Genomic DNA, 23,492 nt, shown 5'->3' with positions numbered 1-23,492 from the left:
TTAAGATTTTGAGTAGATCTCTGTAATGTACTAAACATAAAACCAGAACACGAAAAAAAATCTATGAGCAATAATTTTTATATAAAAAATAAAAAAAACCCAGACAGAATAATATTTAAATTATCAGTAATACCTCAAGTTGCTCTTCAATAATGGGAAACTTAAGTAATATTATTCATACCATTTGCTTTTTATTCAACTGTAACAGAGAAATTTCTACTAGTCACTATTAAAAGTAAATTAACGTAAATTTTTAAATGAGATTTCTTTTTTCAAAAATTCATAAAGAAACCTTTGTAATAAATACTCTTCCAGTAAGGAAATTTCTCTCAGAGTAGTACCAGAAACTTACAAATATACTTTACAAACTATTAATCTCATACATGGCTATTAGTAAGTTTAATTACAATGAAATTATAACACGTTTCAATAACTGTTCTCTTTAGACAATAACAATGTTAATATGTAACAATTATATAGTCTGAAATAACAAACAAAACAATCTAGCAATACGATCATAAAATCTGAAGTTTGTTTTAGCTTACCTTTTGAATGTAAATAATTTAATGCACTAGCTAAATCTTTGATAATAAAGCTAGCCTCCCTTTCACTGAAATGTACTCGTTCTTGAATCCTAGACAACAACTGACCACCTTCAACCTTCTCAAACACCAAATAGAACCTGTACAACAAATGTTTTTTACTATATAATACACAAATTAAATAAAGCATCAATTGCTCTCATCTTAGGAACACCAGTTTATGATGTTTAACAATTCAAATATATGATTTACACATCACATAAAATAAAAGATAAAAAATGAGATTCAGCCTCCAAAGAAAACAAGTACAATTTTTTTCTCTCTCTCTTAACACAAAAAAGAGATATATTTTTTTTGCAATGACAATATGATGAAAACATGATTATACTGTCTGAATTGCTGCTTAACACACACAGTTACCAACAGCAGAAATTAAATTTCTTCATCAGTTGTTTCTTTAATAGTGTCAAAAAGAATGAATGACTTAACGGATATATAATAAGAATATTAGATCTTGCAAGATCATGGAATGAATGCTTTCTGCATTCATTCCATTTAACAATAAGGGTGTACACATCTGTAAAAGGTTTTGAATTTTTTTTAAAGAAAATACACCTTCATATTTACAATAGACAGAAAAGTTATTACATAATAAAAACATATTAATTTAAGTTCAGTATTTTTAATAAATTCATTTGTTGTTACAGATCTTAAAATGTATTTTCAGTTTCCTTAAGAAATTATTTTATGATCAGTAAATGTAATGAGTTATGATGAACTCCTCTTATTCTATGTAAACTTGATAATAGTATTTTTAAAAATTACTTTTTTCTCTGATATTCTTTAAAAGCTTCAAAGCTCAGGCAGAAGTAAAATAATATCAGAAATAAAAGAAAAGTATCTTCATTAAAATCTTTAATCTGGAAAAAATAATTGATCAACCATCATCAAAGAATTAACATATATATAAGCATTTTATATGGAAAGTTCAGTGTTCAAATATTTTTGCTGGGCTTGCAATTTTTTTATGCATTATAATTCCAGAATAAATCTTTATAATTTCTGTGGTAATTTATCGTTACAAAAAGTAAAAACTGTTGCGTTAATATAACAAATATTTACAGTAAAAATTAGACATTAAATTACCTGTTGTCATCTTCAAAGAACTCGAGCAGCTGTATAATATTTGGGTGTCCTTGACAATGATGAAATGTTTCAACTTCCTTAAATACTCTCGATCTAGAATGTCCTGGAATCTTTTCAATCATTTTAACAGCGTATTCGAGATCAGTTAGAAGATTGACACAGGTCTGTACTGAAGCATAAGCTCCCTCACCAAGCACTTCACCTGTTAGTCTGTACAGGTCTAAGGGAGAAAAAGGTTTATTAATATATAAACTTCATGAAATATAATTAAAAAATTTGGAAGAGTTGCTATAAAGCTAGGTGGTCAACTTATAACAAAATCCAAATTATTTCAAGTACATAAAATTTCATTAATAAATAAAAGTTTGCTAAAAATCATATACTAAATGTTAAGAATCTTAATATAAAACCATAAATGTGTCCGGTTTATAGTTAGGTTGACAGACTATTTAATAAAATTTTCAATAAAAAGAGTAGAACTTACTCTACTTTTTTCACTGTGTCAAATACGTATATTTCCGATTAATGCAAATTAATTAATAAATGTTTCCTTAAAAATGTTTTTTAAAAATTGCTATGATCAAATTGCAATTCTATTTAAAAAGAGTTAATGAATGGATATAACATTTCTTTAAATATATAACATTAATGACAAATTAAACATATTATATTATATTTATTTATTCTTTCTCCACCAAAAAATATAAAACTTCTTACTCATTCTGGAGAAACTTTAGAAATAATATACAATGATGCAAGAACAATGGAAAATTACAACATATAAACAAAACAGAAAAAATAATATGGGGCAATTACGATACATAAACAAAACAGAATGAATACTGGTAGAACTTTTGTTAGATATTTATGTACATTAGACATGTGCAAGAAGTCACATGATGGAAAGATAGTTCGGAAGTCAACAAACAACAATAAATACATATGTTTTTAACTTACAAGGCACAATTATTACCATCTGTAATTTTAATAAAGCCAAATGAAAATTTCTTCAACAAGCCATTTTTAGAAACATTTCAGGTAAAATAAAAAGACAACAAAAATAACACAAAATAAGCTTATCATTCAGAGTTCAGAAAAAGATATAGACTGGCCAAAATTGTTTAATTACGCAAGAAAAAGAAATATAAAACTTACAGTAGTATCGTCAACTTTGAAACTGTAAAAAATAAATTGCCAAAGAGGTCTAGGAAAAGGCAAATATGTATAAGATTTAAAGGATAATCGTTATGAGAAAATATTCTTTCATAACTGTTTATTTTAAACATAAATTCTTACTAAAACATATTATGTTTTATGAATTTTGATAAAGAAATGTGCAACAGCAGGGAAAAAAGGTAAAAATAAATGCATAATTCATACCCTTAGCCAAAACAGATTGGATATGATAAAGAATTGTTATAATATACTTTATTGTAATACAAGTGAAAGACTAGACACTTTTAATTCATTATTAATAATAAATAGCAGATTATAATTTTAAAACAACCACGACAAATTAGACAGAGGAGATTAAAACAATTAAATGATCATTAAATGATTATACATAAAAAAAAAATCAAGTCTTAATTTTAAATAACAAAAATTTTCCATTAATGCACTTGTTGGTAGCTTCCATCAAAATTATAATAGTTGAATTCTATTAATTTTTGATAATTATTATGAAGCGTATAACTGTTATTTCATTTCATAAACTAAATTTTTATTTTTAAAAAACCCTAATAAAAAATTCTCTTTAATAAAAGATGATAATACATCTGGGTAAAACATTCAGAAGGTTTTTTAAAAATGTAGCAGTGTCACCTTATCGTCTAATTTGGCCAATTTGAGTGTTCCCTGAGCAACAGAACACATTCTAGTTACGGACTCTATTTATCGAGCATAATAATATTTCAAATGCATAGACTTACACAGCTGCTTTTGTAGACAGGTTGCTTACTAGAACATTGCACAGGATAATCATTTTGTCAAGTTACTAAATTTTGAACTTTTCACTGAACAAATAATAACTTAATATGTAGCATCTTCATCATTCGCGTAGCACTACAAATTATTAACAGCTGGTTGTTTATTAGGAATTCATTTTTAGAATATGGCCAAAAATTACATTTAATTTTGTTTAAAAAAAATTTATTTATGTAGTACCAACTGCATAAACACCCATTAACCACTAAAACAATCCGATATTGGTTCACTGAACTGCACTCATCATCCTTAAGTTTGATATGTATAGGAAATAGTTCGCTAATTTGATTATTGCATACTACCCGACTTTGCTTTGTCCAATCACTACCAAGAAATATTACTTTGTCCATCTCCTGGGTATAATTAATAACACAGAAAGAAGAAAATCAATCTTCTATTAGTGTTATAAATGCTTTAGTGTTTTACATAGTTCATTCATTAACATATTATGATGAGATTTTATATATACATAAAAGACAAAATATATATATATATATATATATATATTCTTTTTTGATATATTTTAGTAGACAATTTCAACATCTATAAAATCATTAAGAACATCTTTTAATAGGTAGATTAAAATTAAATGTTAAAACTATTTTACGTAATTAAGTATATTGTAATATATATTCAATTTTAATTTGTAGAAAATTTTACAGAATCCATCAATCTTATTTTTAATTTAATTAGCTAAAAAATCTATTTCCTTTATATTTGGACATGTCAATACTTTTATGGAATTTTTCCTTTAAAACCCCCATTTAAGAACCTCAGTTTGGACTGGGTCTTAACTCCATATATTTTAATACGTTTTATTTCATGCGCGCGCACGCGCACACACACACACACACAAAAAACAAATAAGTCACAAAATGCAAATATAAAAAAATTACATTGTCTCCATTATATTTAAAATTAAATATAAGTATACTAAATAAATAAACAATAGTAATAAAAAACAAAAAAAAATTGACTTAGCAGGATTGCTTTAACAGCATTGGAGAATAAGAACAAGGTGAACGACACTTAATATAATTCAATTAACTCACCTACATTTAAAAATAACTACAAGACAGTTATAGACATTTAACTATACTATCAGACTTAAAATAAAAAATGCCATTTCATGAACTCTATTTTTTGAGACTAGACATAAGAGATGTCATCATAATAAAAATTTATTTCGCACGCTAGAAAAAAATTTATTATGGACTACATCCTTACAAATGGGAAAAAAAATTAAAAATTATCTTCATCCTTATCCGGGTCATAACTTTTATCCACTGTGACTAATTTTCTTTTGTGTTCAATTATTTGACCGATTTTGATACTTCACACCATTTTTAACTACTACAAATTTATTATCGTCTCTCCTACATCCCCAGTTACTTAATAATATATTCAAATCTTTGTTTTCCTCTTCATTTTTATCTTCCAAACAAACCCAAACATCAGAATAACTCAATTTTGATGTCATGATATTCAACCGACAAGCCCTTACCTCTTTAAAATATTTTGTCACAAATCTTTCTCCTCAAATTTATTTTGTCATTTTTCTTTCAAACTCGTATCAAGCCCTCTAAATCATAATATTCTGTAAAATCACATTTCAAGGACCTAATGTACCACCAGTCTTTCCAAATCCATTTTAACTTATTTTTCCTAAAAACATTCTCATCGTTTGTCATATCAGTTTCGTTATAGCAGCTACTATATTATTATGTACATCACTGTAACTTTACCACATAAAGAATGTAAAATTCTGTAAATTCTATCGGTGTTGGTTAGCCTGCTCTCAAATTTATCTCTGAATTGCTGCTGTATTGCTTCTATTAACAAATTAAAAAGCAACCGTCTCCATTATCATCATTATTTACTTTTATAACATATTCAATCCTTGTACATCCCAACCCCATAGAGGAAGACACCCGCCTAGTGACGTTCTGGCCAATTTTTGTACAGATGGTAATAAATAATTCATCTTTCATTATAATTCATTCCAATTAAATGAACAATTTTTAACATTTTACTTTTGCCCAGGACCAAGCCTTCTAAGATTTTAATATCCGAGGGCCAGAATTTCTTCCTTTGTATTTTTCTGCAACTGAACTAGTCTTCATTTAGTTACCTTTTCCAAAATATTTTATTCATCTATTAATTACCCTAGTCTTTTTTAATAACTAATAATAATGTAAATTTCAAATTAATCAGCTTTTGTTCCTTCTATGTGTAGTAACAATTAAATGTCGTTAAAACATTTCCAGTCTCGTGAATACTACACCAAATTAACTCGAACATCTAATCAGACGTGCTTCCCTTAAAACAAAATAATAATCCTAATGATTTTACCATTAACTCAAACTGCATTATTTTATATTAAATAGTCAGATCTCATAATAACAAAGAAATTCTAGTAAAACAAATTAGTACAAATCGGTTTGAATGAAACAGATGTAATATAAAAATAACCTAAAAATAAACAGAATCAACCAAAAGTAATCGTGTGGCGTAAATCCACCTATGGCAATAATGGATGAAATACAATACTTTTTCATACCAAGGGTAAAAATAAAATGGTGATAATGAAAAACTGTACGCAGGAAAAGTTCACAAAACCTTTATCATGCTTGATGTCTCAAGCTTGAAATTCATTTACAGTTTACCTATATGGCCCCCACATACTTCCCAACTTCACATATTACAAACAGGTCGGCTTGTCACCTGCTACTGTTCGCCACCTTCTTTCTGCATAAATGAAGTCGGTGAACATACTTTCCACAATCTTATTTTTTAAGAGCTTTAAAATTCACATCCTCCTTTTTAAGTTTATAATATAAAATTCAAACATTCAAAGGATTTTTCTCATTTCAATAACTATTAGCCGGCAATTAATTAATCAATTAACAAGTAATTTTATTTCAGTAAATTTAATTATTTAAATGAGAAAAATAATAGTAAATACCTTGGAAGCAGGAAGTGACAAGACTTGTTGTTGCTCTTTTTTTTCTGCGCTTCCTACGGGCTTCCTCCTTACGAGCTTCAACATCATTTGTCTTGTCACGCAGCACAGAGGATAGAACCTCTCCTACAACATAAACAGGGAAGAAAAAATGAATAAAATTTTAGAGTAAAATCATACTTGCATACAATAGTTTTAAAAGAAAAAATATGCTATCTAACAAATTCAGTTTAAAGTATTTAAAATTTTAATCAAATCTAAAGTTTCAGTATGAAAATCAAAATTTGAAAAATCATTGAAACTTTATTAGTTCCTATTATAAAAAAAGTTAACACAAAGTATAAAATATCTATTATAAAAATAAGGTAATAAATACCTATAAATCGGTAATAAATTAAATGCTCACTTTACCATAAAAGTTACATTACAAAGTTATTAATTGGTTAAGTTGCTAATAATTAAGTTAAAGACAATTCACTGTAGTTAAAATTCTATCTATAAATTAAGGTTCAAGCTAACATATAAAGTTGATGGTACCACTTAATATAAATTAATGAGTTGAAAATGAAGTTACCAAATTAGTTATTACATTAACTACGGAAGTTTTTTTTTTTTACCATTTCAACTAATCAAAGTAGCATACTGGCTCAAAATAACTCGAGTTAGAATAAGTATATCAAATTTTAACTTAAAACTAAAACAAGCGACAGTTTTGTGTTTTGAATGTTAATTAATTTTTTTTTAAATTTAATTTTTTCACAAAATAAGAACCCAAATAATTAAAGTGTTTTGGTTTAACGGCCTACTCAAAAGTACATTGGAGGGGTTCAGGGAGGGGTGTTGTACTTTGCTTACTTTTTCTGACAACAGGTAGAGGAGCTATAAACGAGTGCTTATGAACAATAAAACAAAAAATCATGAGATCAAAATCTGTATGACAATATTTAATGTACACATTAATAATATAAATTTGTCTTGAATGTTCAAAAACCCATCCCACATGCACTTCACTAACATTTGGTTATGATAACATTCTGGAAAAATCCTAAAGGATTTTAAGAATTGCTGTAACTTTATGAAGGAAAAAAAATTACAATATGATTATTGTGCATTAAACTTGCATACCTTTACGAATGATACTTACCTTTTAAACATTTTCTGACGTCAATGAAACTGATATAACAATATAGAATTAACATATTTTACAAATAATTTTTTTTTACATATTTTTCCCTTTAACAGTTTATTACTGTTAACTATGTTGAAAATATACAATTTATTCAGTTACAAAGTGTAAATAACAATTTAAGAAAAAATAATTAAAAATTTATATCTATTTTAATAGGATCTCTTAATATTAAATTTTCAGTATTATATAAAAATTATTAATAGTTTTATCTTAGTGATAAGAGAAATAATGATAAAATAAATATTTAATATAATTAACCAGTAATAATAATAAAATGTTAATTCCTTTATTTCATTACCTTTATTATACCTTTATTTCATTTTTACTTCTCTATTAAAAAAAATTATTTCCTTGTAAATTTATTTATTTTTTCATGATTAATTTCTACGCTTAAAAAAAAAGGAAATATATCTTTATAGAATTAAAAAACGTATTTGCGAAATAAATTAAACGTATTTAGAATTAAACGTATTTATGTACATTCATAAAATTAAATTTTTTTTTATTATACTTATAGTCTATCATTATAAATTTATTTCTGTTCATTATATGAAAGAAATATTCATTGGAATACAGATTCAGAACACCAATTTTCTGAATGTCCAACTATCCAAATTGCTTACATTCGCACTAAGCAACTTAAAAAAAAATTAATACACCATTCAAAAAATCTAAAATACTATTCAAATAAAGCTTTGCTTCAACTGGTATTGTATTGTTTTTACTGGGTTTTTAATTGACTTTTTTTGCAATTCGCACAGCACAAAACATAAATTTAATATCTATTAAGCTATATTAAATTAACTTGTGAGAAAACTGATGGCAAACAAATTAGCTGTTCGAACATGAACTATGATGTAACAAATTGCATTCAGGACCATCAGATGAAAGATCTTATGAAAGTTAGTTTATAGCTATGGACTAGTTGGAGCGACAAAAGGAATGCTATTCTAATTAAATTCTTTGTTTAAAATTATTAAGTGATGTTGCAGCACATAAACAAAGAAAACATTAAAGCATGTACAGATTACAAATTTTTTTTTAAAGAAATAGAGCTTTTAAAAATATGTTTTATTGATTAAAACTAAGTTTTATTTTATTAAATGTTCTGTGTAATTTTTTAGTTTTTATAATCTGTAGGAAGCTGCGAATATTTCTTATAACACAGTAACTTAACTCAATTTCTGTTCTAAAGTATTAAATTTTAATTTATTTCAGATAATTTTCGCAAATTTAGATATTTTATTACCATGTTCTGAGTAACTTTTCAATTTTACTGAAATACATTTATTTTATTATATCTCAGTCTGTTTATTAAGTGCAATACCCATTAAACATTAGAACCACATCTCCAGTACATTTAGTTATTTAGTTACCACATCTCCAGTATATTTAGTTTAAAAAGAAAAAAGTTAGTTGAAATTAACTTTTTTCTTTTTCCTGCTTAGCCTCTGGTAACTACCGTTTAGATAATTCTTCAGAGGATGAATGAGGATGATATGTATGAGTGTAAATGAAATGTAGTCTTGTACATTCTCAGTTCGACCATTCCTGAGATGTGTGGTTAATTGAAACCCAACCACCAAAGAACACCGGTATGCACGATCTAGTATTCAAATCTGTGTAAAAATAACCGGCTTTACTAGGACTTCGAGTGCTGGAACTGTCGACTTCCAAATCAGCTGATTTGGGAAGACGTGTTCACCACTAGACCAACCCGGTGGCTTTATCCAATTAACTGGATTCAACCATGCAAACTACAATCTAGATAATTTGTATTCTCTCTCTCTCTATATATATATATATATATATATATATATATATATATATATATAAATACATACAACATAAAATAAATTAATGGGTAAGATATTAAATCTGTAAATCTATACTAAAATAAAAATGGTAACTGAAATTTAAATATATGTGAATGACGGAGTTATAATTTGCTTACAGGTGGGCTAAAAAAACAAGTAAGGCTTATCCAATATTTCTGTATCATGTTCTATATACATTTTGTACTGAAGCAATTCGAAGGGAGCCCCCCACAATCTGCTCTCAAATTCTTTTTTATTAGTTTTGATAACTTCATCCCAACTCAAATATAACAAGTGATCAACACCAAATTGATATCAAATTAGAAGACCCTTAATTTATTTTATTTAAAAAAAATGAATTTAAAGTACATTTTTTTAACTTAAATTTAGTTCAACAGCTTAATTAATTAAATTTTCAAAGCGATCACATTAACTTGATATGTAATTTTCAAGTTAGTTGTATATTTTTTTAACAGTTTAATTAACAACACTGTCTAATGAATGGTTGCATTGAATGACAAGCTCAAGTATAACGTAGCAGTGCACTGAGTAATAATAACAAAAATCAACTGGTAATAATATATAATGCTATATTAACCGATTTTTCTTTTACACATAAAAAAAACTAAAACAATGCCAACCCAGCATGGACTAGTTTTATTGAGAACAAGAATATCTAAGCTGTCAGAAGAATACAAAAAATGGAGCTAGAAAATTACAAGATTTAGACAACGAAAATTAGATATGAAGTATATACAAATTTCTTTACAGTTTTTATCTTTCTGTTTAATTTATGCCATTTTGCTTAATTGAAGTGCAAGAGGGGAAATTAAATCACATATATTTAATCATACCTTTTAATTAAATTCAATTAATCGTATTTTTTTAACTACAAATATTTATATTAGCAATAAGTAAATAATATACATTGAATTCATTATTATTAAACAAATACTACATTCATTTAAGTAAACGTTATTAATTTACTTATAACTTGAAAGAGAGAAAACAAGCCCATAAATAAATAATGATAACTCAATCAAATAATAAGATATTGTTTATAAATTATATATAATAAAAAACTCATAGATACATAACACACACACACACACACACACACACACACACACATCCATCACATGACAGATAGATAGGTGTTATTTAAGGATGAAAAAAACATCAAATTACGTCAATCATCTGACTATGAATAACTATTAAAGTGATAAAGTATGAATATAAATACAATACACAGTACTTATTTATTCACATAGCAACTAAATGATCATATCTAGTAATAATTAACATTTTATAATTTTTTTTAATTATATGATAAAGATGAAAAATGAATTAATTGTGTACAACATGAACCATAATTAATAATTGAACAGAATTGTTAATTAACGTTAAAAGGGCACAATAAATTTATATATATGGTATTTTCAATATATTCAGTTAATTGATCTATGGTGGGGAAAAGTGTGTGTGTATGTGTAAATATATATTTTTTTTATAGAACCATGCATAATATATGCTAGACTTGAGGATCTACATAGTAGTCAAGCTAATATTTACATCAACTGTCTTATTCTTTAAAGGAAGGTACCAGAAAACTCAGGTAGGTAAGATAGGTGGCTTTATGATCTGAGCTGCATATCCTTCTTCTTTCGTTTTCCTGTTTAGCCTCCAGTAATTACCGTTCATTTAATACTTCAGAGGATGATATGTATGAGTGTAGTCTTGTACAGTCTCAGTTCGACCATTCCTGAGATGTGTGATTAGTTGAAACCCAACCACCAAAGAACACCAGTAGCCACGATCTAGTATTCAAATCCGAGTAAAAATAACTGACTTTACTAGGACTTGCACGCTGGAACTCTCGACTTACAAATCAGCTGATTTGGGAAGACGCATTCACCACTAGACCAACCCAGTGGGTTGAGCTGCATATCCTTGCCAAGCGGTAGTTAGTACCTTATGAAGTTGTGATACTCATCTAGTATCAGTGAAGTTGTGGAGAATTTATGATTCTTCTCTAAAAGTAAATTTCCTTAAATTTTAATCTCAGCGTAGTAGTTTCTAAATATTATTGCTCATGAAGTGACCAAGCAGCAAAACGATAAAATAAATAGAAGCAAATTACCAAGCCAAATTAACAAGAATTCAATCTCAAGTTAATCACTCCTCTTACATTACTGTCATGGTCGATGAGAGATCACCAGTTTTCTTATTTTCCTTTTTGCTTCACATTTTCTTCACCTATTTAGTTGTCATATCCTCTATTAACTTCCATACAACATACTCCCATCTAGCATGTAGTGTTCCTCAACTTCTTGTTCAATCAATTTTGCATTACCCCCACACTCTCCTTCCATTCGTAAACTACTTTATAATTGCATTACATTTATTTTGTAACTAACAGACCTAATGTTACTTTAGTCCAGCACACGACCAAGACCTAATAGAATGTACCACCCTCAACATATTTTAAGTATAGCTTAAATTTTGAAATTTTAATGTAAATGATTGCATTGTGTTATTTATATTAAGAATTCCTTGGAAGAGAATTTGGATGTATGTTGTTAGATAACCCATGTACTGGAATGCCCACAAACCTACTAGACAACCAAAACTTTTATAGTCATATTATACCTGAGCAATATATGGAATACAGTGATTTTCTTATATTTATTAGGATTTTGTTTTTCAATATAATTTATGTTGTTTAAATATTCATTAAATTTTAATTTAAAAATTATTCCTTATTATGCAATCTTTTTTTATTTTTATGATATCAGACATGCTTTTCCATGTAAATTAACTAATAAAATGAGAGGGACTCTAGTTATGTGGAGCAACTAGTAAGATGGAACTAAATCCAAAATGGCCTACCAACAAACCACAACACTAACCGGCCAACGGATGCATTTTATATTTATAAGACAATAAATAAATTATAAGAAACTAACTCATGACGATCTATAACAGTACATCATTGCCCTAAGTTAATTCTTACTATTTTGGTGATCAGAAAGTTATTTATGTATAAATAGTAGTGTTTAATTCTGAACACACAACCGGAGTATTGTGATTTAATAAATTAGGAATATATATATATATATATGTATGTATAATTCGTAGACAGCTTTAAGAATGCTTAACTCTAATAATATTAATCAAATCTGGCAACATTTACGTGTTTTTGAAAAGCGACATATCACTAATATAACCTTTTAGAAAAGTTATTTTTTTTTTGTTTATTTATTTAAAAGTTGTTGCTACTTGAAACAGAAAGAAAAAATTTAATACATTTTAAAATTTTATTACAAAAAAGGAGAGAATGCGACTCTGCAGGCTAAAAATAAGTGGGATGTTTATGAACATGATGCGGTATCAGAATAATAGGTTTGGCACAAAGCTGATTCAAGTAGCACACAATAATAATGTACAGAAAAGATCATGGTCTAAGTGTGGCAAAGCCAGGATTGTCACCAAGAAGAGTGATGCTGTGTGCATCTGCGCACGTGTGTGTGTTGAATGATTGGAACAAAAACAAATTGTTCATTATGAGCTGCTTCCAACAGGTCAAACAATAGATTCTAATCTCCAACAGTCAAAAACTGAAAAGATTACACCGAGGGTTGAGAAAAAGGACTTGAACTGATTGAAAGGTGTCGTTTTCCATCATGAAAACGTCAGATCCATCCATCTTTGGTGACCTTACCAGGGAAGTTTTGCATCCATCTTAGAGTACTGACCTTACACCGTCAGACTACAATTTGTTTAAGCTGACAGAACTTTCTTAACAGTATAAAGTTGGCTTCAAAAGGGTCATGTGAATTTCTCACCACAGTTTTCATCTAGAAAACATACATTTTATAGCAACAGAATTATGATTATATCTCAAAAATGAGAATGATGGTTAATCAAGTGGCACATATTTGGTTTAATAAACTACAATTTCAAATATTAAAAAAACCCTGTTTAACTTTTCCATTAAAATACGAAGAAACAGTTTCCTCAACCCTTTATTGAGGTATTTTTATTTATTTTGAGAACCATGTTTTTTAATAAATAAAAATACTTGCAATAAATTCAAACAACGGTATTTGGAAATTCTTCTCTTTTTTATGTATAACATATACAGACAAGATATATTAACAGATATAAACTGAAAATAAAAACATCTGTTAAAGTGACAAGTATGATTAGAGGAGTCTGTTTTATGAATGTATATGTTAAACTTAAAAAAATGATTATTACTAATTTGCATTTGGAATTTTTTTCTATTTTATTACATTTTAGTAGTATTTACAGTTTTCAAAGATCCAGAAAATTATTTTATTAATTTATTACCACAACTAAACTGTAACTGTAATAAAAAAATTTAAGTATTGCCTGTAAATATAATCTCGCATACTTAACACAAACAAATGACAATTAATGTAAAAAAAAATTATTCATCACATAACATTAACAAGACAGTTTTTTTCTGGCTGTACATTAAACCATTTTATTAAAATAAAAACCACTACAAAAGATTAAGGAAATATTTTTAATTATTTACTTTCTCTATTACTTTATTTCTATTTTATCTTTATTGAAGTGTAATAAAAATAGATAATAAAATCTTTTTAAGTATCATTCCACAGTACTATAAATATTTCAGCATTATTCTTCTACTAAAATGTAGATGATAACGGGTAATGGTCCATCATATGCTATTAAAATTATACCATTAATACTTTGTTAAAATTTACTAATAATTTATAGATTATTAACAATCTTTACAGCAAACCGTTTTTTTTTGTTACAAAATTAATAAAAATGTTTTAATTTAATCACAATTTACATTTTTTCTAATTAGGCACACTATTTTTTTACATTATGCTTTGAGGGTCATGTAGTTTTTTTTTGCTCAAAGCATGTACGCTTTGAGGAAAAATTATAGTAGCCTGTTAACAAAAGTAACAATTACATAAGGATATAAAGGAATGAGGATTTGCATTTTGCTTGCCTTATCTTGCAAAGAACAGGAAGTGGGGCTATTCAAATATTTATACAAGATAAAAAAGAGAAATAAAGCTATATTTAACTTTTTAAGTATTGCATTTGATAATTATATAATATTCCATGTAGCATACGTATATAGTATACTACAGTAGCTAAATTTATGTTCCGTCATCTGATTTACAATACTTAACAAGTTCAGTTTGATCTGTTATATCATATTATAACTAAATTTAATGCAGTTCTTGTTAGCGGTTTTTTTTTTTGTTTAGTTAACACAATAACAAGAAAACATCAACACCATAATATGTACCCATATCATTTATTCAAACTTGAAACTGCTAGGCGCCAATATTTCAAAATCGACCATTGGTGTAACTTGTGAATTAACTTGTGAAAAGTGGTGTTCAAATCCAAAACATGAAAAGGTTATAAAGAAGTGTAAAATGGCAAAACAAACAGAACGAACACATAAAATAACATTCTGATTCAGTGGAGTTCCAATAGTTACAGTATATCATAGAACACTTTACTATTACAGATTTTGTGGATGTTAAACCAGTACATAATTAACTAATGAGGGCAACGTTTAATACAATTTATGGAAAAATTGTAGTAGCCTGTTAACAAAAGTAACAAAACTTATTAATTTTAGAAAATTAGCACATGACAAATTTGTGGGGAAACCTATTGGTAAAATAAAATGTCTGATGAACTGAGATTCCGTTCTAACCTAATTATACACTGACATGGGAATTTTGTGTGAAGAGAAAAAATACAATGTAACTTAAAAATATTTAATTTACATCTAGATAGTAAAATTGAAAAACTAACTTTTTAAGCTAAAAAAAAAAATAAAAAATTAACGGTTTTAAGTTAAAAAACACAGTTACTTTAAAACCACTTATGAGGGCTTAACTCATATCCGGTTAAATAAAATAAAAAACATACATATTGCTAATTTTAAATTACCGCATATTAATATTATATGTTAAATATTCGTACTTGTGCGAATGTTTGACATAGCAATTAATTAAAATAATGGTTTTAAAAAACAAATATTTAATCATTATCACGAGAATAAAAGCACGTGTTCGGAGAATAACGTGCTATAACATACCAACTTATTAAGACCAAAATATCCCTCTTTAAATTACATACTTCAGCAGTAAGCTGAAGGTTGGTTTGCAAGAACCACATACAGAAAAAAATTTGTATTCATACTATGAAATTAAATAAATATTTAATTTCATTTTATTTAATGAAAATTCGCTAATAATACAAATAAAAAAAATTGATGACATATTTTAACTAACTCCTACCTACTTTACGTACATGAGGCAGAAAACAGAGTACATTTTTAAACGTGAACTAATTTACTAATTAGTAACTAGGTCTCGTATACGTATATATAACCACAGAAACACCTGCAACAGATATAGACTAGAATATTCTTGAAGTACATTTAAAAAAATGTTACCTACACAAAACGAATTACGTTTTAAAAAAAGTTTAACCTTTGAAGAACTTGAATAAACGATTTTTTTTTTACATACGAAAAATTGTAACGAAATTAATATAAGTGTAAACGGCATTAAACTTTTCCGTACTTCCGACATATTTCCAAATTAAATCATACCGAAAAAAAGTTCTTTCAAAATTTCGATAATTTTCGAAAGTAACTAATACTTCTGGCAAGTTTAACAATGAGGTTTTTAGAATTGCTGTTCTTTTACAGCAAGTAAATTTTCGTAGAGATCTTTTAAAATCGAAACCAACTTAACTTTGAATAAATTATAATCATTAAAATAAGTTTTAAGTTAAGAGATCATACGTAATAAAAAGTTTCACATAAAAGATTTAATATTGCCACATGCCGACACACAAAAAAGGCTGCCGGTTCAGCAGATATTCATGGCTATTAACACTCAGGCGCGATTACAATATAAATCGTGCGGTTTTAAATTATTCGAACGATATTTAAGCAGAATTCTTAGTTTTGGTATCTAATTAACAACGTATGTAAAATTGGAGTAAGATCTAGTACGAATAATTTTGGTACGGAAAGAGTAAGTTGTAAAACAATATCAAAACTACCTATAAAAAAAAGAAACTAGGCTAGAAAATTAAAAAAAAAAAATTATACAGGAGTAGTTTACTCACCATCAACATGTTCTTGTTCGCTGTGTTCTTCCAATATACTTTCAACCATTTTTTATTTATTTAAATTACTTAAAAATATAAAAAATTATCACAATAAATAAATAATACACAGGTACAAAGCGATCACGAATCAGTAAAATAAATTAAATAACAATAAATATCACAGATAAAAATATACTAAATATTTTCAGGCAGGAATTAAATTATATAATGAACGATGTGCCTGATTTTACAACAATGAGATCGAAAAATAGTTAATTTTATTAATTAAAAAAATCTGCTAACAATAACAATAGTAACAGCAACAAAGATTGAAATAAATATAATAATAATTGAAGTTGTTATATTTAATATTTAACATCATTGAATATTAACCAATATAATGGATTTTAGAACGCACGCCTAACATCTAATAATAAACCCCAGTCTTCTATACAAGCGAGACAATATTATAAAAAATAAAGTCAACACTACACGGACTAGCTCTTAACACACCAACTGCGCCTCAAATGACGTTCCCCTCACACCGCCTAACCTTCAAATACGATGAGTACTACGGAGTCTTTATCTTATAAAATACATGATGCAACGTGGAATTCGTATTGCGCAGGCGTCAAAACATTTGCGCAGCAAATAAACCGAACCGAATACAACAGCAAACCGGCTGACTACGTAGTAACAACCGACTCAAAACTACACACCGCCTATCACCTCGGCTTAACAACACGCCACATCAGATATCCCACCCCACCACTGTTAAACGATACATACAGACATTCCAACAATGTATAAGTTTTTTTTTTACGAAGCAAAGAAAGTTACGTGTACAATGCGTCGTACCACACTATGATTACCGGTCACATGTTCATACTTCTATTTATGCAATATATTTCAATTCGAATTTATTTTCTAAATCGTAAACACATTATTTTTTTACAGAAAAAAGGTACGTCATGCGATTAATCAACATCTTAAACAACTAATTTTCTAAAAACTGTAAACAACTATTCAAGAAACATTCGATCGACCTCAGTTACACTTCTTATTTATATTTTCGAGACCATTCTTTTCGAATGAAAAATAATATATTCCACTACTATTTACAGACATTAACAAAACCTAATATTTTAGATTCCGTAACAGCACATGACATGAAGATACAAAATTCTTAACTAAAATTCACAGAACCGTGATAAGAAAAATTTCAAGCTAATTAGTTACATTTATTTTAAAACTTAATAAATCGCTTCGTAATAAAATAACAATAAAAATTTGAAAGGGATAGTATTTTAATTTCCAATCTTTTTTAATAAACAATTTATTTCATATCCTCAGATTTTTATTTTAAAAATCCTTAATGAAAACCCTCTACAAAAAAGTATTTTTTTTTTTTTAGAATCTTTAACCCGACCTCGTTTTCATATGTTCATGTGAAAAATTAGATCTAATAATATTTTCTTATTATCTTGCCCCATTTGGCTGTTTTCGGATCATCGGTTCTATAGTTATACGAAATGTTTTTAAAAATAATTCGGGTTTTCGACCAATAATGGTTAAAAAAAAATAACTGGAGGGTTGAAAATACCACGGCACTACTGAAGTTAGTTGATCAAAATATCGTCTAAAAAATAGCGGTCCACAACCACCGTAAAGGTATTACTTCAGTGTATGAATTAAAATGACGTTTAATCTTGAACAGCCTCAGATCGACCGTTCCCGAGATGCGTGGTTAATTGAAACCCAACCACCAAAGAACACCGGTATCCACGATATAATATTCAATTTGAATATGCCATTTGCCTTTACTAGGGGATTTGAACCTTACAACTCTCGACTTCGAAATAAATTAATTTGCGATTACGAGTTCACCACTAGACCAACCCGGTGGGTTAGCTATATTCGAGTAATTATAATTGTTACTTTCTATAGCGAGTGATATTTATTTTAATCGATTAAAAAATAATATTTCAAAACCATCACATCACCGAATTATTAATGATTACTTTTTCCAAATAACAATTTCTGATTCCAATTGCTATTGCTTGAAAGAGAAAAAAAAGATTAATTATTAAAAAACTGTCGATCAAAATTACTCAAACAGCGGTAAACATATGAAGATTTGAATCGTGCAACAAAATGTTTTATTAGTCACCAGTACAAAATTATCAATGTATAAACTCAACAAACAGGACAGAAATCTAGACTATCAAATTTAATGTCTACATCACATATAGAGAATTACTTTTTAGTAATAGTTGCACAAATTTTTTTTTCCTAGAAATATAATAAATAATTTCCGAAAGTTATATTCTAGTTCATATTTACAACACAAATAATGAAGATAATTCACTTAAGACAATGATTTGTTATTTTTTTCAGTTTCTAATTGATATGTGTCAAACACAGTACGCTGAGAAAAACCCCGGCTGAAATGACCCATACGTAATATCATATCTAAAATGTTTATTTAATTTTACTTAGCATTTGTTTTTAGCATTAACTTTATTAAAAATATCATAAGGACCACAACAAAAAAAATACGCTATCTATATAAAATAAAATGTTAATAAAAAATATAAAGGAAAGAAACCTACATTCTTAAAAGAATAATTAAACGATTAAAGATAAAAAAGAAACTACTACCAAGCGTGAGCTAACCATTTTCTAGTATGTGGCTGTATATAATATAAGAAGCGTGTTTTTTAATTCGACACGTAAGACACTACTTTTTTGTCCCAAAAAATAGTAGCTTCCTTACCGAACACTCTCGTTTGAATTTCTTCGGGCTAGGTAGGAGATTATGAATGCCATGTCATCGTATCTGTAATCATGTAAAATGGGTTAAAATTTACGGTACGCCTATTATATGAATTATGACACATACTTGAATGAGTTTCATGAAATCGAAGTAGTTTCGGAAATTGATCGTCTATACCTTTTCAACTTATTATAATTTTTAAAAAAACTAAAAATTATTTTTTTTTTTAATCTTAATTTTCGGTTATTTATTTGTATCGATCGAATATACTTTTTTAGATTCACTTTTTTTGTATAAAATATTAAGCAACTTGTTTGGCTAATATTTTAATTTTAAAAAATCTAATTTTAGCTTATTTAAAAAAATATTATTATTATTACGTAAAACGACCAACGGTATTTTAAGGGACCCTAATATTTAAATATTAATTTTACAAAAATTAAAAAATAATTGTTTGACTCGACCAAAGTCTCTTCCGACTATTTCGTCGGGTAGGCCCTGTGATGGTACACGACGTTTTTCACTTTATTCTGGTTCTCTCTAATCTTATCAAATCTTTCTTCCTGAGACGCCCCTCTCATCCCGTATCCTTTGCTGTTTACTGTTTTGCTAGTATCTCCTCCATCATACACTCCGCATGAGTCAAATCATCGACTGTAAATGTCTTTCATCCTTCCAATACGCTCCATCAAATTGTCTCATCCCCCGCAATGTCTCTCTCCTGCTTTGTCTCATCTCTGCATTCATCATTCGCTTTGACCAACCAAAAATAATAATCCATCTTGGAAAATCAGGTTCGAAACCCGTTAAAAAAAATTTTATTTTATTTTAATTTTGGGTCCAAAAATTGTCTCCAATCTGTGACCTTAAGCTTAGAATAATAAATAATTTTATTTGACGTTCTAACCTTTTAATGTACATTTACAATGGAGATCTGGGTGAACCGTATCAATATATCGGGAAACGTCCGTTAAAGTATACCCAGGGGGGGATATAATTTTAAATCGACGGACGAAGTTGTTCCTGCAGAAATCCAGTACATCCTTTGATATAAGGGAACAGGTTTTCTACCTGTAGAAAAGACCGGGGATTGTATTTTTGTCGGCTTTTTTTTTTTTTTACTTCCCTGGGCCGGACCGACTTGATTGTATTACGGCACCCATGGGAGTGTCCGTTACTCTAATAGGCCCTCCCCGCCTACCGGCTATATACCGGCATGGCAGGTCAGGCCTACCGGTGGCTCTTTTGAGATTTTTATTCTCTATTATGTCCTCTATGGAACCACATCATTCCTTACTTCGGCTTACTGCTTATTGTGCAGTTACGAGCTTACGCGTAAAGGCATGTCTTCTAACAAAATCTTATGAACACTGCTCGAGTTATTAAATATTATTTTTTATGTGCGACCATAATTAAAAAAAAAAATAATACACAACATTTATAAAATAATACTACGATTATTTATGTATAAACGTAATTTAAAAAAAAATCCCCATTCGGCACACCGAAAGGCGGAGGTAATTTCACCAATGCTAAGGGAATAAAAAAGATTTCCACCTAAAGTTAAAGAAAAACTTCAAATTTACTCAATACGACAATGATTGCAAGTGAAAAAAGTTTCACATGTTTAGCATACGACAAGTCCCATCTTACAATTCCAGTAACATTTTGGTCATCCCTTGCCGTAAGGGTCGGTCATATCAAAAATTGTTTCAGATGAAAGTCTTAGGTAATGTTTAGAGAACTAACGACCACCTTAAACCGATTCGATACTGTGCCTATGAAGAGAGGTATGATTTTTTTTCTTCCAAACCCCATTTTTTCCACCTCTTGAGCCAGTGGTTGGTGATATCAAAAAACTTTACTTAGATAAATTTCAGGCCCTTATCCAAAAAATAGTAGGGGCTTTAAACAAATTCACTAAATAAGAAAGTTATAGCGATATCTGTTTTTTTTTTTTTTTCGAAAAACTCCTCCATGGTCCGATTTTGGCCGTTAATAAACTCGACCAAGATTTTGGGACGAGTTATTTTTAAGGAACAATTTCAAAGTGATTGGGCGCAAAATTACGGCAGTTATCGTCTCCACAACAAAGTGAAATATATATATATATATATATATATATATATATATATATATAAACTTTCAACCTGACGATGGTTTTGGGGCCTGGGGAATGTGAAACGCGCGAAGATATGCCAAATTTTCCGGAAGTCGATCATGGTACCCATTACAATAGGAAGCTTTAATATGAAATCTACCTAAAAAAAGATGCCATTACAGAATAATAATTTATGTACAACTGTCGTAATAGAAAAATGAAATATTCAGTATAAAATCTGTTACAAAAGTATTGAAAAATGCAATAAATCCTACTACATAAACAATCTAAAAAATAATAAATAAACAAATTTAAAAAAATCTAGAAATTTTCTTATTAATAATTCAGTACGTACGTATACATACTTTCATGGCCAAGGTCATATCGAATTAATAAATGACCTTCCATCATATTTAAGTCGCGCAAACTGATATTCATCAAAATTAATTCCAAATTTTGTCCAAAAATATGTAAATATTATTATTTCTTATTTAAATATATATAAACTATATATATTTAAATCAATATTATTTTTTAAAAAAATGAACAGTACACAAGAACTACTTTCGTTTCCAACGCCCTCCCTATTACGCAGTAAGAAATGCACTGATTTTCAGAGTACAACGCACTACATACGTTCGATTAACAAGTACAGCCAAGTAACAACAACAAGTACACAAGCATCAAGTTTTAACTCAGTCACCACTGTGACTCACTGTCTGCATAAGCGCGTATAAAAACTACACCGATAGAAACTCAACGTTGATTATGTTGTTTGTTGTCGATCCTAAATTGAACGTAATACCAGAACGACTCAACCAATCTTCACAACATTTTTACAAACATAACTTCAGATACACTACTACAGTATACATAAATTTCAATAAAACTGATCCAGTAGTTTTGGAGATTTTCAAACCACAAAATTTTACATACGCTACAGCGGGGCAATAAAGTGAAAACGATAATAAAATTAATATTTCATGTAGGAAAATATTATTTTTAAAAGTTTTCGTGAACATTTTAGGCGAGGCCTTAATATATACGACTTGATTCTCTCAGTAGTTCAATTAGGTTTCGAGTTCAAGGAATTTTCCTATTTTCAGCATTTTTCTTACCATTTTATAAAACACGGAGGATTTCGTTGTAGAACTCAAATAAATTCAGAGCAAACGAACAAGGTCAATTGTTCATATTAATATATATTCCGTTTAAATATTAATATATTCCGACAGGAACAAAAAATTACGGGAAATAACTCTTCACCTAGCAGGATGTACAGACAATTTAGAGAATAACCAAACCTAACCTACCCGAAGGTGTACGAAGTATGACGAATTTTACATACACTGGGCACCGCTCCTACAACATTCAACTAACACAGAAATGAGAAGAAATATTGCATACTTACACTAATAGAGTTAAATTTTTATTGAAGAGTTTGAAAATTAATAATCGACTTCAAAATGAACATTTTAGGCGAGGCCTTAATATATACGACTTGATTCTCTCAGTAGTTCAATTAGGTTTCGAGTTCAAGGAATTTTCCTATTTTCAGCATTTTTCTTACCATTTTATAAAACACGGAGGATTTCGTTGTAGAACTCAAATAAATTCAGAGCAAACGAACAAGGTCAATTGTTCATATTAATATATATTCCGTTTATATATTAATATATTCCGACAGGAACAAAAAATTACGGGAAATAACTCTTCACCTAGCAGGATGTACAGACAATTTAGAGAATAACCAAACCTAACCTACCCGAAGGTGTACGAAGTATGACGAATTTTACATACACTGGGCACCGCTCCTACAACATT

At 28.3% G+C, this 23,492-nt stretch overlaps 1 protein-coding gene across 3 annotated transcripts in view; it reads right to left on the bottom strand.

The window, feature by feature from the left end:
- The window catches only part of Lk6 (MAPK interacting serine/threonine Lk6 kinase), a 192,666-nt gene that overhangs the window by 23,397 nt on the left and 145,777 nt on the right, over nt 1–23,492 (bottom strand). For 2 of the 3 annotated variants that reach the window (XM_075380754.1, XM_075380755.1), the window contains 3 exons: nt 6,637–6,759; nt 1,689–1,908; nt 546–682 (listed from right to left, as the gene is read on the bottom strand). In XM_075380754.1, the coding sequence (XP_075236869.1) occupies nt 546–682; nt 1,689–1,908; nt 6,637–6,759 (480 nt within the window). Of the gene's footprint in view, nt 1–545; nt 683–1,688; nt 1,909–6,636; nt 6,760–16,809; nt 17,472–23,492 lie in introns of those variants that run through there. The other variant, XM_075380756.1, reaches the window with a different exon arrangement.

This window comes from Lycorma delicatula, chromosome 12 (genome assembly GCF_047948215.1).
Source record: "Lycorma delicatula isolate Av1 chromosome 12, ASM4794821v1, whole genome shotgun sequence".
In the NCBI taxonomy this organism is placed as follows: Eukaryota; Metazoa; Arthropoda; class Insecta; order Hemiptera; family Fulgoridae; genus Lycorma; species Lycorma delicatula.
The sequence above is the reverse complement of the archived record's forward strand: the minus strand, read 5'-3'. Positions and strand labels throughout refer to the sequence as shown.